The sequence below is a fragment of the Peromyscus californicus genome, unplaced genomic scaffold (assembly GCF_007827085.1).
Source record: "Peromyscus californicus insignis strain IS unplaced genomic scaffold, ASM782708v3 Scaffold_7__1_contigs__length_154581171, whole genome shotgun sequence".
Taxonomy (NCBI): domain Eukaryota; kingdom Metazoa; phylum Chordata; class Mammalia; order Rodentia; family Cricetidae; genus Peromyscus; species Peromyscus californicus.
The window spans coordinates 91,476,923-91,497,262 of NW_026294595.1; the positions used below are offsets into that span (position 1 = coordinate 91,476,923).

A 20,340-nucleotide genomic window follows, 5' to 3' on the forward strand; every position below is an offset into this window, starting at 1 on the left:
TCTTTGTAAGTTAGTCTTCATTTTGATATTGTTAATACTTGTTTATGTAAATTAGTTCAGAGTTTTTTTTTTCAAGAAATTCTCATGTATGTATTAATGTTATTTTTCTGATTTTTTTTGTTACAGTGTTTTTAAGTACAGAACTTCAAGCTTTACAGATACTACAGAAGAAGAAACATAAAAATTCTCAGTTAGATAAAAACAGTGAAATTTGCCAGGAAGTTCAAGCTGTGTGTGATGCCCTTGGAGTCCCCAAGTCAAACACTTCTGACATTCCACTCCTACTGAGCCAGGTGGAATCAAAGGTATTTTATATATGTACATATATACGTACATATACACATATATACACATATATATTTTATCAAAAAATCAACTAAATGCTAACATGTCAATGCTGTATTCCAGTTGTGATATAGATGATCCATTTCAAGAGAAACTTGTCTTACAAGAGGTTTATATTGGTGGTAGAGCCTTTGGCCTATCATACGGAAGGTCCTGGATTCCCTCCCCAGCACCAAAACAAAAATACTCCCCCCAAAGTTTTATGTGTAAGCTAAGTTTTTTATTCATATTTAATATACATATAATTTAATTTATAATATTCAAGAATCATATCTTGATGAATGAGTCCTAAGGGTTTGCCAGAGTTTTCCATGATAAAAATCACTTTTCAGATTCAAAGATTGCTTTCCTAGCTATGGTTGTAATACATTATAATGAAAGAAGTGGCTATTTTGCAAGGTGAAGGACACTCACCTCCCCACACCCCATGGGATGTTCACACTCTGCTTTCTTTGGCAGTGAGCAAGCATCCTTTCTTGATTGTTTAGTAAGTGTGTATTGTTGTGTGGCAAATGAATAAATAAGTGCATTGAGAGGACAGTTAAAAGCAACTATGATCTTGTACCTCCTGCATCTTTCCTTACTATTTTTCCTTACCATGCCATCTGGGTTGTCTACCTAACACCTCCCCTGCCATTCAGTTCCTCTCAGAAGTGAAAATGTCTGTGTTTTATTTTTGCTACATATGATGTTCCTTCAGGATACTCTGTTATGATTGTAGAAGATACTTTTTACTTTCTAACTTAAGCTGTTCACTAATGTGACAGCAAATCTATGTCATTTACTGTTCCAAATATTTACATGTTGTGATAATGGGTGTTTTTATTGCTTGCAACCTCCACAGGAGGAAATTGAGGTACTGTTTTACAGTGTGGTAGATCTGATGTTTGAGTGTAACAGATCTTTCTCTTTGTCCTGCCAGCCAGCTCCCAAATAATAACACAGAGACTTATTATTAATTATGAAAGCTCGGCTGTAGCTTAGGTTTGTTTTGAACTAGCTCTTTTAACTTAAATTAACCCATTTCCAGTCATCTGTGTTTTGTCGTGTACCGCCCATCCTGCTTCTTCCATGTCTCCTGGCATCTCTTGTGCACCTAGATTAATCTCTACTTCCTCTCTCTCTGCCCGGAAGTCCTCCCATACCTCCTGCCTAGCTATTGACTGTTCAGCTCTTTATTAAACCAATCACAGCAGCATATCTTCAGTGTACTAATATCCCACAATATTTGAGTGTAGGCAGTCAGCTCTCAGAGCTGCTACTCTTGGCTCAGTCTATAACAAGTTTTTTTTACATCTAATTGCATTTTAGAAATCTAAGAAATTATAAATGTATGTACATTTAGCCAGGTGGTGGTGGCACACGCCTTTAATCCCCACACTTGGGAGGCAGAGGCAGGCGGATCTCTGTGAGTTCGAGGCCAGCCTGGTCTACAAAGCTAGTTTCAGGATAGACTCCAAAGCTACACAGAGAAACCCTGTCTTGGAAAAACCAAAACCAAAACCAAAACAACAAAAAAACGTATGTACATTTAGTGTCCTCTTGAGCGAGAGATGATAGCTGACCCCTAGTTGTTAAGATATGTAAAGTAACCCTATAGGGTTTCTTTAGGTAGTTTTGGTGTTTGGGAAGCTTAAAGAAACAGCATGTTTTAAGAAAATAAATGAACTTAGAAATGATGCCACATCCTGTGCACTAACTGTGTGGTAGAAGTAGATTGCTCTGAAGACAAGAAGGTTTATGATTTGGGGCAGTGTAGCTAGAGTTTTCCTGCCTGGCCCACAGTCAGGACAAATCTCTCTCACCTGCCAGTCCCACAGCCGCTCAAACCCGACCAAGTAAACACAGAGACTTATATTGCTTACAAACTGTATGGCCTTGGCAGGCTTCTTGCTAACTGTTCTTACAGCTTAAATTAATCCATTTCCATTAATCTATACCTTGCCACATGGTTCGTGGCTTACTGGCATCTTCACATGCTGTTTGTCATCGTGGTGGCTGGCAGTGTCTCTCTGACTCAGCCTTTCACTTCCCAGCTTTATTCTCCTCCTTGTCCCGCCTACACTTCCTGCCTAGCCAATGGCCAATCAGTGTTTTATTTATTGACTAATTAGCAACACATTTGCCATTCAGAACATCCCACAGCAGGGCAGTGCTGCACAGACTCCTTCTGAACTAGTGTTTAAGTATAACTATAAGATTCAATCTGCACTTCAAAATCTACCCATATTAAATGTACGTTAGTCTATTTTCTATGTTGTATAGCCATTATTACAATTATTGCCTAACTTAAGAGCATTCTTAACATCAAAACCCCTGTTCCTGTTTATAGTCATTTCTTATTATCATCCCAGTTTTTAAGGTGCTTGTGAATTTTTTGTTTGAATTTATTTTATATTCATTTACTTTGTTTTCCCTGCATGCATGTATGTGCACCATGTGCATGCCTGTTGGATCCGTGGAATTGGGGTTACAGATGATTGTGAGCCACCATATGGTTGCCGATCATCAAGCCCAGGTCCTCTGAAAGAGCAGTGAGTGCTCTTAGTCATTGAGCTGTCTCTTCAGCCTGATTTTGAATTCTGAAAGAAATATTACTGCTTATTTGCTGTGGTTATTGTATAATAAGACACCAAACCACTCTCTAGTTAGGAGGGCAAGCCTAACTTAGAATTTACTCTGCAGTCAATTTTTTTCAGGCTAAATTACTAGTAGTGGAATGACCTGTGATGATACTAAAGCAAAAGTGATTGTCTAATATCCTGTTTTCAAAATAAAAAAGATACCCTAACTCAGTGGCGTTGTAAAAATAATTAGAATGTCTGTGTCAGGACTGACATAAGAGAGCTTGTCTCCTGTTGTCTTGTGGAACAGTGAAATCAGAATAAGTACAAATTATGGTATTTATCAAGGAGAAAAATTGACGAACTTGTTAGATGTCACTGTTTCTCACTTGAGAGTTTAGCAAGAAGTAAAGAGTTCTGTCTTGAGAGGAAATCCCACAGTGATTGTGTACACACTATTTTAACTTGACCTCTGTACATTTTCTGACTCTGGCACGGATGCTGTGTATTTGAATGGATGTAACTGGCATTTTTTATGTATGGGGGAATTTGCACTGCCATGACCCTCTTTCCTGCTGGGTGAAGATGTGCCTTAGTGGTTTCACTTTAGCATGTTTATTATTTGCTGTTCAAAACCGCACATCAAATAAGAATAAGATGGTTTTAAATTATATATATATATATATATGTATTTTTTTTTAAAATAATCTTTTGTATTTACTTTTAGGTGAAGGATATTCTCTCTAAAGTCCAGAAAAACCATGTGGGAAAACCACTGCTAAAGGTTGATTTAAGTTCAGAACAGGCAGTAAGTGTTCCTTTTACTAATTCTATAAATAAATTAAGGCATGACTGTACTGGTTCGTTTTTAACGTCTGTTACTGTAAGGAACTACTCGAGGTAGGCTATTGTTGGGAAGAGGCCTAGCTCCCAGCTTTAAAGAGTCAAGTTAAACTGCAAGGTGCCAGCTCTGACAAGGGCCGCTTTGGCTGTACTTCCTGGTGGGTGGCAAGGCTGGTGTGTGTGCACAAAGAAGATGCCAGATGAAAAATCATGGGGTTGGCGTCCCTAAGTCCTTTTCAGGGTCGTCCTACAGTGGGCCTAAACTTCTCCCGGGGCCCCATTTCACACAGGCTCTCTGTGCTCTTTCCTGTCCCTCTGCCACCTGCAGACCAGACTGCCAACACAGGAACCTTTGAGGGGGCGACCAACACCCGGTCCTTTGTGCTGGTTTCCTTCTGTGAATGGACATTTAGTATTCTAGAGAATTAGACAGATATTCTAGAGTAATCTATCATAACACTCTTTAATCGAGTTAGTGATTTAAAATATCTACCTATCCAAGAGTATTTATAGTGGCCAATATATTAGCAGAGCTTGGATTTGAAAAGGGGAGTTTATGAGGCCAGCAAGACGGGCAGTTATTGGTATATTATTTCCTTCATGTGCACTGCTTAGCAAATTGATGTTTTGCTTAAATAAATATACCTAATGAAAGATAAGCTTTCTTAATAGCTTTATTATAAATGCTTTATAATTGTTATTTAAATATTTTCCATAATCTCATAGGATCATGAAATGATCATTAAGTATAGTATTATTTAAAGTACAGTAATTTTCAAATTTCTTCTCTGAGCAAAAATCAAAGAACCTGATCTTGTGGTTTCATCCCCAAATTCTCTAGGAAAAACTGGAAAGAATTAATGATGCTCTTTCCTGTGAATATGAATGCCGCCGGCGGATGTTAATGAAACGATTGGATGTGACCGTGCAGTCCTTTGGGTGGTCTGATAGAGCGAAGGTGAGGCTGCTTTCCCGCTGGTGTCCTGTAGGTGGTAGTGTGGGGCAGCTCCTGCTGCTCTCTGCTCTTAGTACCTAGGCCACTTAGATGCTTGAATTCTCTTGTGGGCCACATGTTCAGCTGACCACTCCTCCTACATGTAATGATTATAGTCTCCTACAGGTTCATGTTTGCCGAGGACAGTTTTCTCCTGACTTTCATCTTTGATTTTTAACTCGCACGGTTTGATTTATTTTAGTACAAAATGAGTATTTCTGTGAGCTGACTGCGGTAGAGGTAGTGAGTAACTAATGAAGGAAACAGTATAGAAATAGGTTTAGGTAGTACTGATGCTGGAATAGGTTTCTTGAGTTTCTTAGGCTGGCTGATTGTGGCATGTCTTCTCATTGAAAGGAGTTGTGGGATGGAGCCATTCCCAACTAGAGGCTTTCCAGATAGCTTGGTGCCTTCCTCTTTCCCTAGTGCCAGTGTGGGGGTCTCTGCTCCTCCCTCATCATAGTGTAAGCACTTTCCGAACAGTAAATAGGGGCAATCGCAGGACTGTCCTTCTTCCAAGGACTGCTGTCTTGGGCTCTGTGATGTCCCATGTATGACAATCATTGATTGCCTGTTCGTCTAGCAGTTTTTAGTCGATACTCTTTAGAGGGTGAATCTGCTGTCAGTTATTCAACTTTGACCGATATTACATTGCTATTATTATTTGGTGCAATTGAGCAGTTCTTCCTGTGTTATATTACTTGGTGTCACATACCACTATGGTTTGATGTCCCTCAAGGTTCATATTCTAGAAGCTGGTTCCCACCATGGTGGTCAGTGGAGTCTAGTGGAAGAGAGGCTGTCCGCCGTCCTGAGTGCTCTGTCCTGGCCTTGAGCTTTGGTCTTACAGGAGTGAATTAGTGCTTGTTTAGCGTGCAGCTGTCATGGACCGACCCCTCTGTAGCAGTCTTTTCTCTTTCCGCGTCTTCTCTCTAGTCATTACGTCTCCTCGGATCTTTGTTGTTCCTTGCCTTCGGCAGGGCTTGGGATTGGCTGCTGCTTGCTTTTCAGGAGGCTGGAGATGCACCGTTAGGTTGCTGATTTGATACCTTTCAGATTCCTTACTGCGAGAGGACTGCCTTCTTAGAGCCCCAGGGGTTCTGAGAAGTTGTGGTCTCATTGTCACTTGTCCCTAGGAATTCTAAATCTCCCTGTATTTCTTAGATGATCCACTGCGACTCAGAAATGTATTGTTTTGTCTCCAAATATTTTTGTGGTTCTCTTGTTGATTTCTAATTTTATTCCACTGTGTTCTAATAGGACATAAAGGATTATTTCTCTCTTGCTTTCTTCTGTTTTCTTTTGTATTTGTTGAGACTTGGATTTGTGTCCTATGATAGGTTTGATTTTGGAAAAGGTTCTATCTACTGCTGAAAAAAAATATTCCTTGTCTGTTAGGTGGAATATTCTGTATATATCTGTTACGTCTAGTTGATCCATACTGAATTTTAGATCTGAATGTCTTTACTTGCTTTCCATTTGGAAGCTCTATCTACATACAAGAGTGGAAAATCAAAGCCCCGCCCCCCCCATTATTGTGTCAGGACTTATGTGGCCTTTTATGCCTTTTGGTGTTTGTTTGTATGAAATTAGGGGCTCCAATATATTCAGTGCATAAATATTTACAATTATTGTATCTTCTTGATAAATTGTTCACTTTATTAATATGTAATGTCTTTTTTTATGTCTTCTAATTCGTCTTGGTTTGTTTTGTGGACTATTTGTTTACACTGTAAAGATGTGTGTCTGCCTAAGGCACCTTCTGATTGGTTTAATAAAGAGCTAAATGGCCAATAGCTCGGCAGGAGAGAATAGGTGGGACTTCCAGGGAGAGAGAGGACTCTGAGAAGAAGAGAGGTGGGGATGGCAGTGAGGCTCTGAAGAAGTTGGACATACGGCGGCACAGAGCAGAGGTGACCGAGCCACGTGGCAGAATGTAGATTAACAGAGACGGGTTAAGTTCTAAGAGCTAGGTGGAAAAAGCCTAAGCTAAGGCCAAGTTTTCATAATTAATAGTTAGTCCCTGTGTCATTATTTGTAGGCTGGTAGTCCCACTACAGGTTTGAAGTTTACTTTATCTGATATAAGGATAACTATGCCTGCTTATTTACAGTTTCCATTTACTTGGTAATTTGTTTTTTATTTTCATATATTTGTTGGCTAAGTGTCAGTTGGAGATAATATAGAGTTGTTTCTTCTTTTTGAATCCAGTCTGTTAGTCTGAATCTTTTTAGTGGTGAATTGAGGCCATTTACATTTTAGGTTATTATAGACAGGCACTTACTATTTCCTATACATATTCTTGGTGTAAGCTCTGGGGTAAGCTCTGGAACCACAGAAGTATTGGCTTTCAGTTCTGGTGAGCACTGCAGAACTTAAAACCTCACAACCACTCTGACCTTAGAGACCACTGGAGCCAAAGCTCAAACCCTGCATGGGTCTCTGAGGCTGCTGCAGCTGGAAATGTGGTCCCATGGTGCTCCTAGATCCCTCTGGAGCATCTTTCCCAGGTACTCTCTGGACCCACTGGAGCAGAAGGCCTGTACCTGTGATATTTTCTGATCCCTTGGAAGCTAGAAGTCTGGGTGCACAGTACTCTCTGGATCCTCAGGAGCAAGGAGCTCTGTCTTTTTGAAGATTGTATTAAATTTACCATATGATGCTACAATTTGCTTAACTCTAATTTTATACCTTTCCCTATATTATTTAACATCAGCAATTTTTATAACTTTCATAATTTACTGTAAATTTCAATGTATTATGGTGGATTCCTAAAATGGTATTTACTACATGAAAGGTTATTAGTTTTAATACTTGAAGCTTCTGTATATGGGTTGTCATGTCTCACTTTATCTTCTGGAGGTATCACCAACTTTCTTGCTAACTTGATAGATAAAAAGATTAACTTACTGATTTGCTTCTTCTTATCAGGAAAATTGTTTTCCATAGGCCCATTAGTCATTTGAATTTCCTGTTTTCTGTTTGTGTCTTGATGCTGTTTCCCGTGTCTTCCTAGGTTCCTTTTGATTGAACTTTTTTGTTAAGAAAGTTCACATATCACTTTAAGAATATTTCCTCAATTGTCTGATGATTCTATTTTAAACCCTTTGATGTATAACATATGGAAACTTTAACCTGTACAATGTGACAAGTTTTAAAATTGAAGATAAAACTTAGACAGCTCTGCTCTCTGGGAAGTCTTTGGTGAATGTGTGCCTCAGCACTGACGTCATCACTGATTTTCTGCTGAGTGTCCATCGTCTCATGTCACACCATGGAAAAGAATCTTTCCTTTTTGCTCAGTAATCTGTGGTGTTTCTCAGATTATTTTTACATTCATTTATTTATGAGACTCTAAATATCCATTTTCTGTCTTGCTTCATCAATCTTTTTTCCTTCCAAGTTTCAGTTAATCAGAGAGGTAAGGCAGTGGATGTCCTGTGTGTTGTGGCCAGGGTGCTTTTCCTGCATTAGCGTGTGGTACAGCTGGGATTTCTCACTGTGTCTTAGAGACTTCAGTTCCCTCCCTCCTCCCTCCCTCCTTCCCTCCCTCTCTCCCTCCCTCCCTCTCTCATGGATTTATCCATCCCCCTTATTTCTGTAACTTAAGAAAGCTGCAGATGGGGGTGATAAAACAAATAATTCTGGAAGGGTGTTTTGAGGATTAATAACTCCTAAGTTGAAAGCAGTGTAGTGCATTTAATAAGTGTAAATGTTAGCTTTAAAAATGATAAATTCAGCTGGGTGTGGTAGCTCACACCTTTAATCCTGGTACTCAGGAGGCAGAGGCAGGTGGATCTTTGTGAGTTTGAGGCCAGCCTGATCTATAGAGCAAGTTCCAGGAGAGCCAGGGCTACACAGAGAAACCCTGCTTGAAAAAAACAAAACAAAACAAAGAAACAAAAAGATAAATTCATATTACATATTATTAGTATATGGTAGGACTCTTCTTTAAAAATATTTAAGTCATTCTTCCATACTTAAGTTCTGGATTAACGTTACATTTTTATTTTTTTATATTCTTGTCTTTCTTAAAACCGTCCCCAATAGGCTATAGTTGCTCTGAATGTGTAAGTTAAACTGAAGGAAACTGACAACAGCCTGTAGCTAGAGTTTTCCTGCCTTGCCCACAGTCAGGACAAATCTCTGTCACTCGCCAGTCCCACAGCTGCTCAGACTCAACCAAGTAAACACAGAGACTTATATTGCTTAAACTGTTTGGCCTAATGGCTCAGGCTTCTAGCTATCTAGTTCTTACATTTTAAATTAATCCATTTCTGTAAATCTATACCTTGCCACATGGCTCGTGGCTTACCGGTGTCTTCATATGCTATTTGTCATGGCGGCGGCTGGCAGTGTCTCTGACTCAGCCTTCCACTTCCCAGAATTCTTCTCCTCCTTGTCCCACCTATACTTCCTCCTGCCTGACTACTGGCCAATCAGTGTTTTATTTACTTACCAATCAGAGCAACACATTTGCCATACAGAACATCCCACAGCACTTCCCCTTTTCTTTTCTTTTTTTTTTTTTTTTTCCCAAAAGGAAGGTTTTAACCTTAACAAAGTAAAATTACATATAATTTGGGAATTTGGGCGTAGCTTCTCTTACTACTTCCTGCTGGAGGGGGGCGCTGTGTCTTATGGGGACACAAAGAAAATTTTAGGATTATGGAATAGTCCATGAGGCTGTATCGTCTGAGCCAGTTGCCTTCAAACCATTCTGGATGTTGGATCATCTGGGCCATGGTGTCATTGGAGACCTTTCAGGGACAGCCAGCATCCCCATCCAGACATTTGATAGTCCTCACCATTTCTTCAAGTTTGGCTTTTGTTTCTGCAAGATTTATTGCCTGTTTGTATTGGGTTAACATGAATCGTATTATTTTGTTCTATTTATCTGTATTATTTCTTTCTATTTATTTGACTACATACATTGCATCAGGTATTGGATGCTTTCTCTCTTCTCTATTTCCCTGCTTGTGTATTGTAAATTTTCTTCTTTCTAAAGATTGTGATCACTACTGCTTTTCATTTGGATTCACTTCTGCTAATTTCCCCCTTCTCACCATCACTTAGGCAAAAACAGATAACATAGCAAGAATTTACCAGCCCAAGCGGTATGCTTTGTCGCCCAAGACAACAGTCACGTTGGCACATCTGCTTGCTGCCCGGGAAGATCTGTCTAAGATCATTAGGACAAGCAGTGGCATCAGCCGGGAGAAGACCGTGTGTGCCATTAATAAGGTCAGTTTTTCTTTCAGCTTGGTGAAGAATAAGTTACAACTTTCTGCTTTTCTATTTTTGCAGGTTTTAGTCCATTTTTTTGTTCGTGCCCTGATGGATGAGTAAAGAGTGGCAGAGGGCTTACATCCATCTACATTTAATTATCACTTGTGTGCGCCTTTCAGTTTTTGTAGTCATGAAGTAAATCAAAGCTTTCTGAATCAGAGGAGTTGAGGAGTGCTTTTCCCAGTAGCCTTATCAAGTGTTTGCTCTATCTGTTTGATTTATTAGATTAAAATCTCTTTAGCATCTGTTTCAACCCTTATGACAGTGGTCTGCATGAAGTTCAGGGTGTCTGTGATTTTGATATGTAATGGTGGAGCTGTCACTGTCAGCTTGAGTAGAAAGTTTTCTGTATCTAGAGCGTCCACAGGCGATTATGTGACTAGAGAAAGAAAAAAATCAGAAGCACTGATGCAGGTAGTTGACTTGAGACAGGATTCCTGGCCAGAGGCCTTAGGTTTCCCCCTTCACCACCCCTCCTGCATGCTAGGTAAGTGCTCTACCAAACCCACATTGCTGTCCCTCAGGATGGTTGTTTAAAGTCAGTCTTTTCTGAGATTTTACTCATAGCTTGGTCATTTGAGGGAGAGCTTGGGAGCTGTTTGGGGGCAGCATCTTTATGTATTTAGCCGAAGTTTTGTGAGAATAATAGTTAAGAAAGGGTGTTAATGGTGGTGGTGGCGGTGGTGGTGATATGTATGTGTGTGTGTATGTATGTGTGATTTGGTAATTAGGACTTTATTGCTGAGAGTTAAAGATTCTTATATGTGAAAATTTGTTGCAGAGTGAGAATGTATTATTATTATTATTATTATTAGTAGTAGTAGTAGTAATAGTAGTAGTAGTAGTACTAGTGTTACTGTGTAACCCTGGCTGACCTGGAACTCACTATGCAGACCAGGCTGACCTTGTACTCATGGAGACTGGCCTGCTTCTGACTCCCACGTACTGGGATGAAAAGCATGTGCCATCAAATTTAGGATATAACTTCTATACATTTAAATAATTTTTTAAATTTATGATATAATTATATCAACCCCCTTACCTTTCCTCCCCCCAATCCCTCCCATGCAACACCCCCCCCTCACACATACCCCTCCATTGCTTAGACCCTTGTGCCTCTTTTTCTGTGGGTTTCTTTAGAAGTGACATTGTAGTCTACCTGATTCTTTGGATGCTTTGCTTGAGGGGTGAATATTTTTGCCTTGTCTCCTTGAAACTGTTGGAGTCCCCTGGGCTGAGCCAGGGCTGTGGCGGAGGTTGACATCCTCCATAGTTACCTGTGATTTTTCACCCTGTCATGAGTGTTCAGTGTAGCTTATGTCTGCATAAGGGTGGAAACTATCCTACCAAGTGTTGCCAAAAGCATGGCTATAAGGAGATTGGTGTTTGTGTGCATGCTCTCTCTAAGGGTTTGCTAGTCCTCATTCAAAGCACTTGGAAAGAAATGCTTGGGTTTTTAATGACGTTTAATAAAGATTTAAATTGTAATTTTTAAAAAATATAGATTTAAAAATTATATTTATTTATTTTGAATAGCCACATAATGATCTTAGGATGAGACCAGTATTAAAACACAGAATTTGTTTTGTGTATACCTTATACACATACTTTGGAGGTAATTTTGTGCCATATTTTTTTGTGTGCCTGTGCTTCTACTTTGCAAACATTTCATGCCTTGGATTTAGAGTTAGGTTGTCTATGCTGCAATATTATAGTAAGTACATTACTGATCTTAAGTTTCTCCAGAGAAAGAAGTAGATCAGAAGAATCCTCTCTCTGTCACTTGTTATGTGACAAACTTTGTCTGGGGACACTCTCCCCAGATTTGGAGCCCAGGCAGATCAAAATATGGATACCATCAATGCAGGCCACTCAACAGGTGGTGGGCGCGGTTTGAGTCCCTTCCAGCACTTCAGCTGGTCTTCATTTCTTCATGCAGTGTTACTGGTCTCAGCTTCTTCTGGGCAGCGGGGCTTCTCTCTCAGAATGCTCTGTGTAGCTCCGCTGCTCTGAGAGAGAGGCTCAGCATTCTGTTCTGTTTACATAGTGAATCTGGTCAGTTTTAGGGACTTCCTGAACTATTTTAAGTTGCTTACTTCCTGTGTTAATGAGCTTCCTGCAGGATGGAATGCTTTCCTCTGGGAGGAAACTGCCACAAAACTGCTGTAACTTGGGATTGCTGTTACGTTCAAAGGGAGCTGCGTGTTAGGTAGTCTTTACACTGGTGGACTAAAGTGCATTGAGGAGTGCAGACTTCCGGCTGACCATTGCCAGATCAACCCTTGTGGAAGTCGACTAACAGAGGTTATATAGTTTTGTCTGTGAAACATTTTACTAAAATAGTTCTTAATGTGACAGATACCATGTTTGCCATAAATTTTGCTAAACAAATTTAAATGAGAGAAAAGTAACAAGACTTTAACTGTAGGGAATACTGCTTTAGTTTGTTTAAAAATAATACTGGCCGGGTGGTGGTGGCGCATGCCTTTAATCCCAGCACTCGGGAGGCAGAGCCAGGCGGATCTCTGTGAGTTCGAGGCCAGCCTGGGCTACCAAGTGAGTCCCAGGAAAGGCGCAAAGCTACACAGAGAAACCCTGTCTTGAAAAACCAAAAAAAAAAAAAAAAAATAATAATAATAATAATAATAATAATAATACTGTACTCCTAGGAATTTGTTAAACATCGCACATATTTTCAGTATTAATTCATTCCATGTTCAACTGTTTTATGTTCAAAGATTTGGCTTTATTTAGAAATAATAACTTTAATATCACCTGAAACATTTATGTAAATTTTAACTTTGAAAAATAGAAACTTAATGAAAACTCTTTTTTTACACAGGTGCTTATGGGAAGGGTACCTGACAGGGGAGGACGGCCGAACGAAATTGAACCACCGCCCCCTGAAATGCCCCCTTGGCAGAAGAGACAAGAAGGCGGAGGGAGGGGTGGTTGGGGTGGTGGAGGTGGAGGTGGTGGCAGAGGAGGTGGTGGGGGTGGAAGAGGTGGATGGGGTGGTGGAGGAGGATGGGGAGGGGGTGGAGGTGGGGGAGGGGGAGGAGGGTGGGGAGGAGGTGGTGGGGGAGGGGGTGGTAGAGGAGGTTTCCAAGGCAGGGGAGATTATGGTGGCAGGGGAGATTATGGTGGAAGAGGGGGCTATGGTGGGAGAGGGGGCTATGGTGGGAGAGGTTATGGAGATCCATATGGAGGGGGAGGTGGTGGTGGTGGGTATAGAAGATACTAAAAACTGCAGGGTTAGAGGGCACTGCTTCTTACTAGATACAATGTAGAGATAGTGTTCTGAGGAGCATACTTGAACGTCACCCTGAGGGAGACCATGGTAGTGTCTCTAAGGATGGCATTCTTGAATACAGAAGGCCATTTTATACTACCAGGTGATCCTGCAACATGTTTTCCATATTCTGTGTACTCAAGCATGCTGTGTCTTTTTAAAAAGTAAGAAAATGGGAAAAAAAACCCAAAAACTATTTTTAAAAATGTAAATATTTATTACCAGCAACTTGGAAAATGGAATGTATTTTATTGTCATGATTGAATTTAGACTGTAAACTGGTATTTTGTTCAAGATTGAGACACACTAATGACTCCAGCTGTAACAGAAAGGAATCTAGACTCTTGTCTTGTTTGTACTTCTGTGGATCTGTCCTATAGTGTTAATTCTATTTTACAAAACAGAGAAAGTCTCTAATATTTGTGCTTAGTAGGCAGTTGTTATTTTTTAATAGGATGAAATTCCTTTGGTTAGATTTTTATTAAATTTCTGTTAACTGAAGCCAAAGTCTTCTTTATTTCACTATGTATGCGTGGCCTGTCTTCCAGTTGGATATGAAACCCTTGTGATGGACTGAATAACTAAGTTAATGGTTGTGAGAACCGAAGATGGTGGGTACCCACAGTGAGAGTTTTTTCTGGACACAGGGCGGTTACACATCCGAATCCATAGCAGCTGTGACAGCGTGCACAAGACTTACTTATGCAAGATCAGGCCAGACAGAGTCCCAGCGTGGGGTGGGGAGGGGCTCATGAAGGCCCACCCCCTAGCTGAGGAGCTGTTGGCAGTTGATTACTGCTCGAGAGGGCGAGCCAGCTTCCTTCAGGGCTGTGGGATGTGAGAGGCTGCCCATGTTTTAGTAGATGACAAACCAATGCACCTGGAGGCAGCACCGTGTGGACTCAGAACAAGAACAGAAATAGGAGCACATGAGTTTGAGAAGGAAAAGTGTGGTGGGGGCAGGAGAGAATTGTAGGGGGCATGGATTTAATCAAAACACTATATGCATGTGTAAAATTCTCAATAAAAGAAAAAAAAGATCAAAATTACTTTAAAGGAACAAAGATACATACTGAGTTTACTTGATGCTGTGAAAAATATCTTGTTCCTACTAAGTAGCCTTCTTTAGACACCAAGTTCTAAAAGTCAGGCTGTCACTGGGCTCAGGGTGTCATCTCTAGCTTCAGTATATCAGAGGTTGTGTTAAGGTATCCTTTGGAAGATTCCAGCTTAGGGGTAGATATATGTAATTTGTTAACTGGAGCAGTCAAAGGCTTGGCAACCAGGAGTTGTGACTTCACATTCTCAGGGCCAGCTCACCCAAACCCCCATGTCAACAGGGTCAGCTCTACTGTGCTGCCCAGGCGAAGTATAGGCGAAGTCTTCTGAGTGCTGCAGCCGGTAAAGGGCACGACCTCAGGGCCAGCTTCCCACCTGTGACAGGTGGCAAGGGGGAGAGCAGAGCATCTCTCCCTTGCCCATGCCACCTTATGGCAGATGAGGGGCAGGGCCAGATCTCCCATGTTTACATTCTTGGGGCCAGCCCACCGGCACTCCTATCAACAGGATCAGCTCTATTGTGCTTCCCAGGTAGGTGCGGGGCCTGTTCTCCCAATTGCTGCAGTTGGTGAGGGGCTGGGACAGGGGCTGGGACAGGTCCACTGCTTGTCACAGGTTTCAAGGTGGGGAGGGCATCTTTCCCTCATCCATACTACCACATGGCAGATGAAGTTGGTAGGGCCAGCTCTCCCACTCTCACACCCTCAGGGCAATCTCACCCTCCCCCCACTCCTCGCCAGCAGAGTCAGCTCTATTGTGCTGCCCAGGAGAGGTGCAGGACCCACTCTCCCAAGCGCTGCACTTGGTGAGGGGCAGGGCCAGTTCTCCCTAGTGTTGCAGCCTGTGAGGGGCTGGGCCAATTCTGCAGCCCTCTCATCCTTCAGTGGTAAGAGGAGCCATGGATATCAACACAGACTGGCTGCAACAGGGCTATGGACCCAGGCAACAGCCTTGGTAGCAGCCCAGAACGGAACATCACCATGGCCCTGGGGGCAAACAAGCCACCGACCTTAGCCTGCTTCTCATCACCTTCACCTCTTCAGGTCTGCCCCTCTCCACAGGACGTGAACCACCCTGTCTCTTTCTCCCATACCCCACCATATATTTGTTCACCATAATCGTGCCCAGGCCACAACCTGCAGGCGTGTAGGTCTCCTGCCGGTGCCATCCACTTTTAAGGTAGGGTTCTCTTTCCAGCTAAACCTGACGTTACAGTGTTACAGACACACCCAGAACTGTTCCTCCTAGGGTTTCTAAATCCAGTGTGGTGGACAGTGGAGCTATGCCATCGCAGCCGCTCACTCCCGCAAACTCTCAATGCAGGCTCCAGGTCACAGTTGTCTGGAACAACCAACTTGTTATCTGTGGACAACACACAGCTGGCTTTTGATTGGCAAGTGTGTACTGTTTTATCGTATAGTAAACTGATGAAATTTAAAATAATCTTCAACGTGCAAAAGTAAATACTGTATGTGCCGCAGTCACAGACATGTGTTTTCAAGCCAACCCTTTGAAGAATGTGGGGTAGAAAAACTGTTGGTCACTTGTAAACTTAGAATTTTTGTGTCTGTATTTAATGGTTTTTTTTTTCATGTGTGGTAATTGAAACAGTATAAAATATATTTGTATATGAGGAAAATATTGTGGAATAGACAACAAAAGTTTGTAGAAAAATTTCACATTTCTTCCTTTTCATGAACATTAGTTGCTGTCAGTAAGGGATGATTTACAGCTAATCTCTGTCTCTCTTTATCCATCCATCCATCCATCCACCCACCCACCCACCCATCCATCCATCCATCCATCCATCCATCCATCCATCTGAGAAAGGCTCTTGCTATGCAGCCTAGGCTGTTCTTAAACTTGAGTTTCAAACTTGGCATCCTCCTGCCTCAGCCCCCTGAGTGCTGAGATTGCAGGCCTGCACCACCGTGTCTGTTCTTCACCTCTCACCCTAAAGATTTATGTAACTGTGACAGAGACGTTAGTTTATTCCTGCTGCACTCTTCTCGTTCCTTTCGTGAGTGCTGTTGGGGTTGCCCTGCAACCATCGGCAGTCTCTCCTCAATTGGGCACCTCTGACATCACAGCCAAGTGGAGCCAGCTCTGTGTGCCCAGCCTGTGAATGTCACTGCAGAGAGAAGCTCTGTTGTCCACAACCTACCTAATAGCTTAGGTGGAATTATTATGATAGTCTTTGCTCAGGACTTGTTTGCAGACTATTTGCTCTTTGACGCCTGTGCTGGCACTATCGTGACTTGGGGCATTTGTGGTGGAAGGTCATCACATGAGAGTGTTATAAATGGGTTGAGTACATGGAGACTGATGATGAATGGCATTTCACTGATCTCTAAAACCTAATACCTTTTTGGATACTTTCTCTTTGTTTCTTGGTTTTTAAAATTTCATGCTTTTTCTATTTTTACACTTTCTGTCCCCCCCCCCCCCCCCGTCTTTTCCATGTCTTTGTCCAGCTTGTAGCACCTATGAGCACCTGTGGACAGGATCTTACTAGAAATTTCTGAATTAGTAACTGAGCTTTCCTCTGGGCTGAGAACATCAGTGCTCTCTGAGCCCGTGAACTGAGTCAAAGGGAAGCAGCTGTTAGCTGTTTCCTTGTACTCCATAGATTTAGAAAAAGTTGTCTCGTTAAAAAGAAAATACATAGCATATAATTCAAAAACGTTTACCGGCACTTGTGGCAAACAGCGAGCATAATGTCAAAAGAATTTATAGCCAGAAAATGTCTATTTACCATGTGAGGAAGACAGAGCTTACAGTGAGACCTGCAGATTGGGAATGAGGGTGGATAAGAAGAATTTTCACCTTTACTTCAGGGTCAGCTTGTTAGAGTAATTTCATAGGAAATACTGTGAGTTGCCTTTGTTTTTTTCCTCTTATCCCCCCAAGAAAACTGTTTAATAGAATAGAGTAGTTTTGCTTTGAATTCCAGGAAAAATTCAAATGAAACGCATGAAGTTAACACAAGACCTTGAAGTTATAGGGATCCAAATGTCTTTTATCATATAAATATCAGACAAGGAAACTTACAGTAGGTATCAAAAATTTTACAGTCTGTACACTTTTTTTCCTTGCAGCGTTTACATTATACATTTTTAGACAGAATTTCACAAGTGGTCAGTAAGGGGGTGAGTCAGTCAACAGAGGAGATGGGAAGAGACATCGCTGTTAGTGACAGCATCTGCCCTTGTTTTGGCAGACACACGTCTGCCCAAACACTTCAAGCAGGATGGTAAACAACACTTGGTATGATAAGCAGAACTTTGTTCAGGTTGTGTCAGCAGATCCCACCCGCTCCTACAGCTCTGCGGAACAGCACCAGCGCAGACTCCAGACATCTTTTGTCCTTGCTGGACTATAAGAATTGTGTTGAAATTGCCGCCTCCTGCTGTCTTTCCTGTTGATACTGCAGGACATAAGATCATCTAGCCATGATCATCACTGACCTAGGCCCTCTGAATTCCTATATTACAGGCTATTTACATAAAAACTCCTTGGGAGATATTTATCAGGCATGAGGAATAAGAAAAAGACAGTGTTTAAAAAAAGTTGAGCTATACACGTGTACTGGTGCATAGCAGAGGAAATTATCCATAGTGAACAATATGAATTTTGAGGTCTGTCATTACTCATATTTTGAGGTCTGTTATTACTCATAATTTTTCCGTGTAATTGTTCCATATAATATTACACCTGCTAGAGGTGTATGTACCAGGTGGTAGCTATGCTTTGAGAATTTCTGAGTTTGGATTTAGAATAAGGACGAAATTGTGTGTAAAGTGGTTCGTTAAAGTCGAGTAAAACTTTCACCACAAGTCAGTTCTTTGTCGCTAAAACTCCACAAAGGTACACAGATGGGCAGTGGTCTTTCATCAGATAAACTTAAGTGATCTGAGTACTTTAGCGGGCAGCACCATACAGTTCACACTCCTCTGGAGACTCAGTGCTGTTGGCTGTAGGTTTGGAACTCGTTTTGTGAGATGGCACTCTCGGAAGTTGTTCACCCTGTGTATAGATTACAAGTTAGCATGGCGCCAGACCTCCCAAGCATGGAAGCAAAGTCTTCCCAAAAGGTCATGTTCAGATGAAATGCTTTTGAAAGCTAAAAAGCTGACAAGAAAGTTTATGAATAGCTTCCCAGGCAACAAGTCAAACCCATTGATTTTTTTTAACTTTCATGATAAATACTCAGAGACTGTTACTCATGGTTTTGCACAACAATACAATTTACATCATTAGCAGTTTGTCTTCTAATGAACAGAACTGTATTTGTGAATTTGTAAATTACTAAAAGGTATTTGATTCACATCTACATTCTCTAAAGGAGAAAGTCCAAGCTACATGCATGCCTGATACTGTATATACATATTCTATACATATGTACATGCTGCCAGCTGTTAAAGCTCTCACATCCATTAGCTTATTTCTAGATAGTCAAAGTGAAAACAGTTTAAGCACAAATTCAGTTCAAAAGAAAATCTCATGATAGTTTACTTAAAAGAGAAACTTGAGCATGAAGAATTAAACACTGTCCACAGACCATTTCTTTTAAAAAGTCACGGATTCTTAAGTGTACCCACTAGAGAATATATGGACAAACACGTTTATGTCATTTGTCTTAGCTAATTAGCTGTGTATGGCATGGTAATTGCTGTTTGTGGATGGTGAGTTTTAGTTTGTATTTCATGATCACTAAGACCTAGGGCTATGAGTTGACCTGCAATTGGATAATGTCAAGTTCAATTAAAAAGCCCTGGATTTAAAACCAGGCTACATGTCTAAGAGTTCACTTCTAGGTAGATAAGCTGATGTGCCTACCAGCAAGGGAGGAAGTGGGGGTTGGGGTGGGGCAAGTGAGGAAGGACAGGGAGGGAGGCTCTTGATCAGATCTGAGGTAGTGAGGTAGGGATCAGTGTCACAAACAATGCAGGCATGTCCAAGTCACCACTTTCAGGGTATTGTTTCCATGATGAGCAGACTTGGGTAGAAGTTTGCAGAAACCCTGGGGAAGGCAGCACATTGGTTCTTCAGGGACTTTTCATCTACGAATCAGTAAAGCAGGCTGCCTGAGACACTATGAGGAAACTATGGTCTTATTTTAGCACACGGTTTGGTATTGGTTCCAGTAAAGAAAGCAAAGGGTTTTAATATGAATGCTCAAAGCTTTACCAAACTTGAACTTCCCATTGAGTCCACTGACTGAAAACCAATGACTCACATTAAGAATATTTTAGGTAAAAAACATTGACGCCAGCAACAGCGGCTGGCTTTCCCCCTTTCAAGACTTCATCTGAAGTTGCCCGAACCTCTGCAGTCAGTTTTTGAAGTGAGATCCCAGGATACTTGTCCACAGATTCTCTTCCTTGAATTTCTGGATTAAGAACAATCACCCCGATCCATCTGTGCTAAGACATGATTGCTTTTCTCAAGCTGAAGGGATTCTATTTTCTTCTGTGCATACTTCAGTTGGATCTTCAGGGCATCATTATCTGCTTTCAGGGTATTTATTTCCTAAAGAGAAATGAGAATAGGGCATGTTAATAGAGAGGCAGTGAGTGGGAAATCACGTACAGCATCAAGAGTATTCGATTTGATTGGCATCTCCTATTCACTGTGGTTAAGAATTACAAACTATTTTCAAAGTAGTTATTTAGCTGTGAGTATAAAATAACACTTTATCATGGACATGTGCAAATAGCAATTACTCTTTGTTATCGTATCACAGATGTGAGTGGCTAGCAGACAGAATCGTCCATTCTTGGGAGGTGAGTGGAGGAAGACACAACCTTTGGATAGTGTGTAGCGGGCATCGTAACTTAGCAGAAAGTAGTCTGTGGTCTGGTCTGCTCTGAACAATAAAAGCAGTACCTCAAAACTCTGTGAAATGAGATGTTATAGTTAATTAAACCTAGGTTCACAACCCCCAATAGTGA

At 41.2% G+C, this 20,340-nt stretch overlaps 2 protein-coding genes across 4 annotated transcripts in view; one reads left to right on the plus strand and one right to left on the minus strand.

Annotated features, from left to right (window-relative positions):
- Fam98b (family with sequence similarity 98 member B) overlaps positions 1–13,828 on the plus strand; it is a 76,974-nt gene extending 63,146 nt beyond the window's left edge. For both annotated transcript variants that reach the window (XM_052723982.1, XM_052723983.1), the window contains 5 exons: positions 127–305; positions 3,637–3,717; positions 4,594–4,710; positions 9,823–9,990; positions 12,878–13,828. In XM_052723982.1, coding sequence (XP_052579942.1) covers positions 127–305; positions 3,637–3,717; positions 4,594–4,710; positions 9,823–9,990; positions 12,878–13,279 — 947 coding nt within the window. In that variant the 3' untranslated portion in view covers positions 13,280–13,828. The remainder of the gene's footprint in view (positions 1–126; positions 306–3,636; positions 3,718–4,593; positions 4,711–9,822; positions 9,991–12,877) is intronic.
- A 3,550-nt stretch (positions 13,829–17,378) lies between these two features.
- The window catches only part of Rasgrp1 (RAS guanyl releasing protein 1), a 65,833-nt gene continuing 62,871 nt past the window's right edge, over positions 17,379–20,340 (minus strand). For both annotated transcript variants that reach the window (XM_052723310.1, XM_052723311.1), the window contains exon 17: positions 17,379–19,918. In XM_052723310.1, coding sequence (XP_052579270.1) covers positions 19,784–19,918 — 135 coding nt within the window. In that variant the 3' untranslated portion in view covers positions 17,379–19,783. The remainder of the gene's footprint in view (positions 19,919–20,340) is intronic.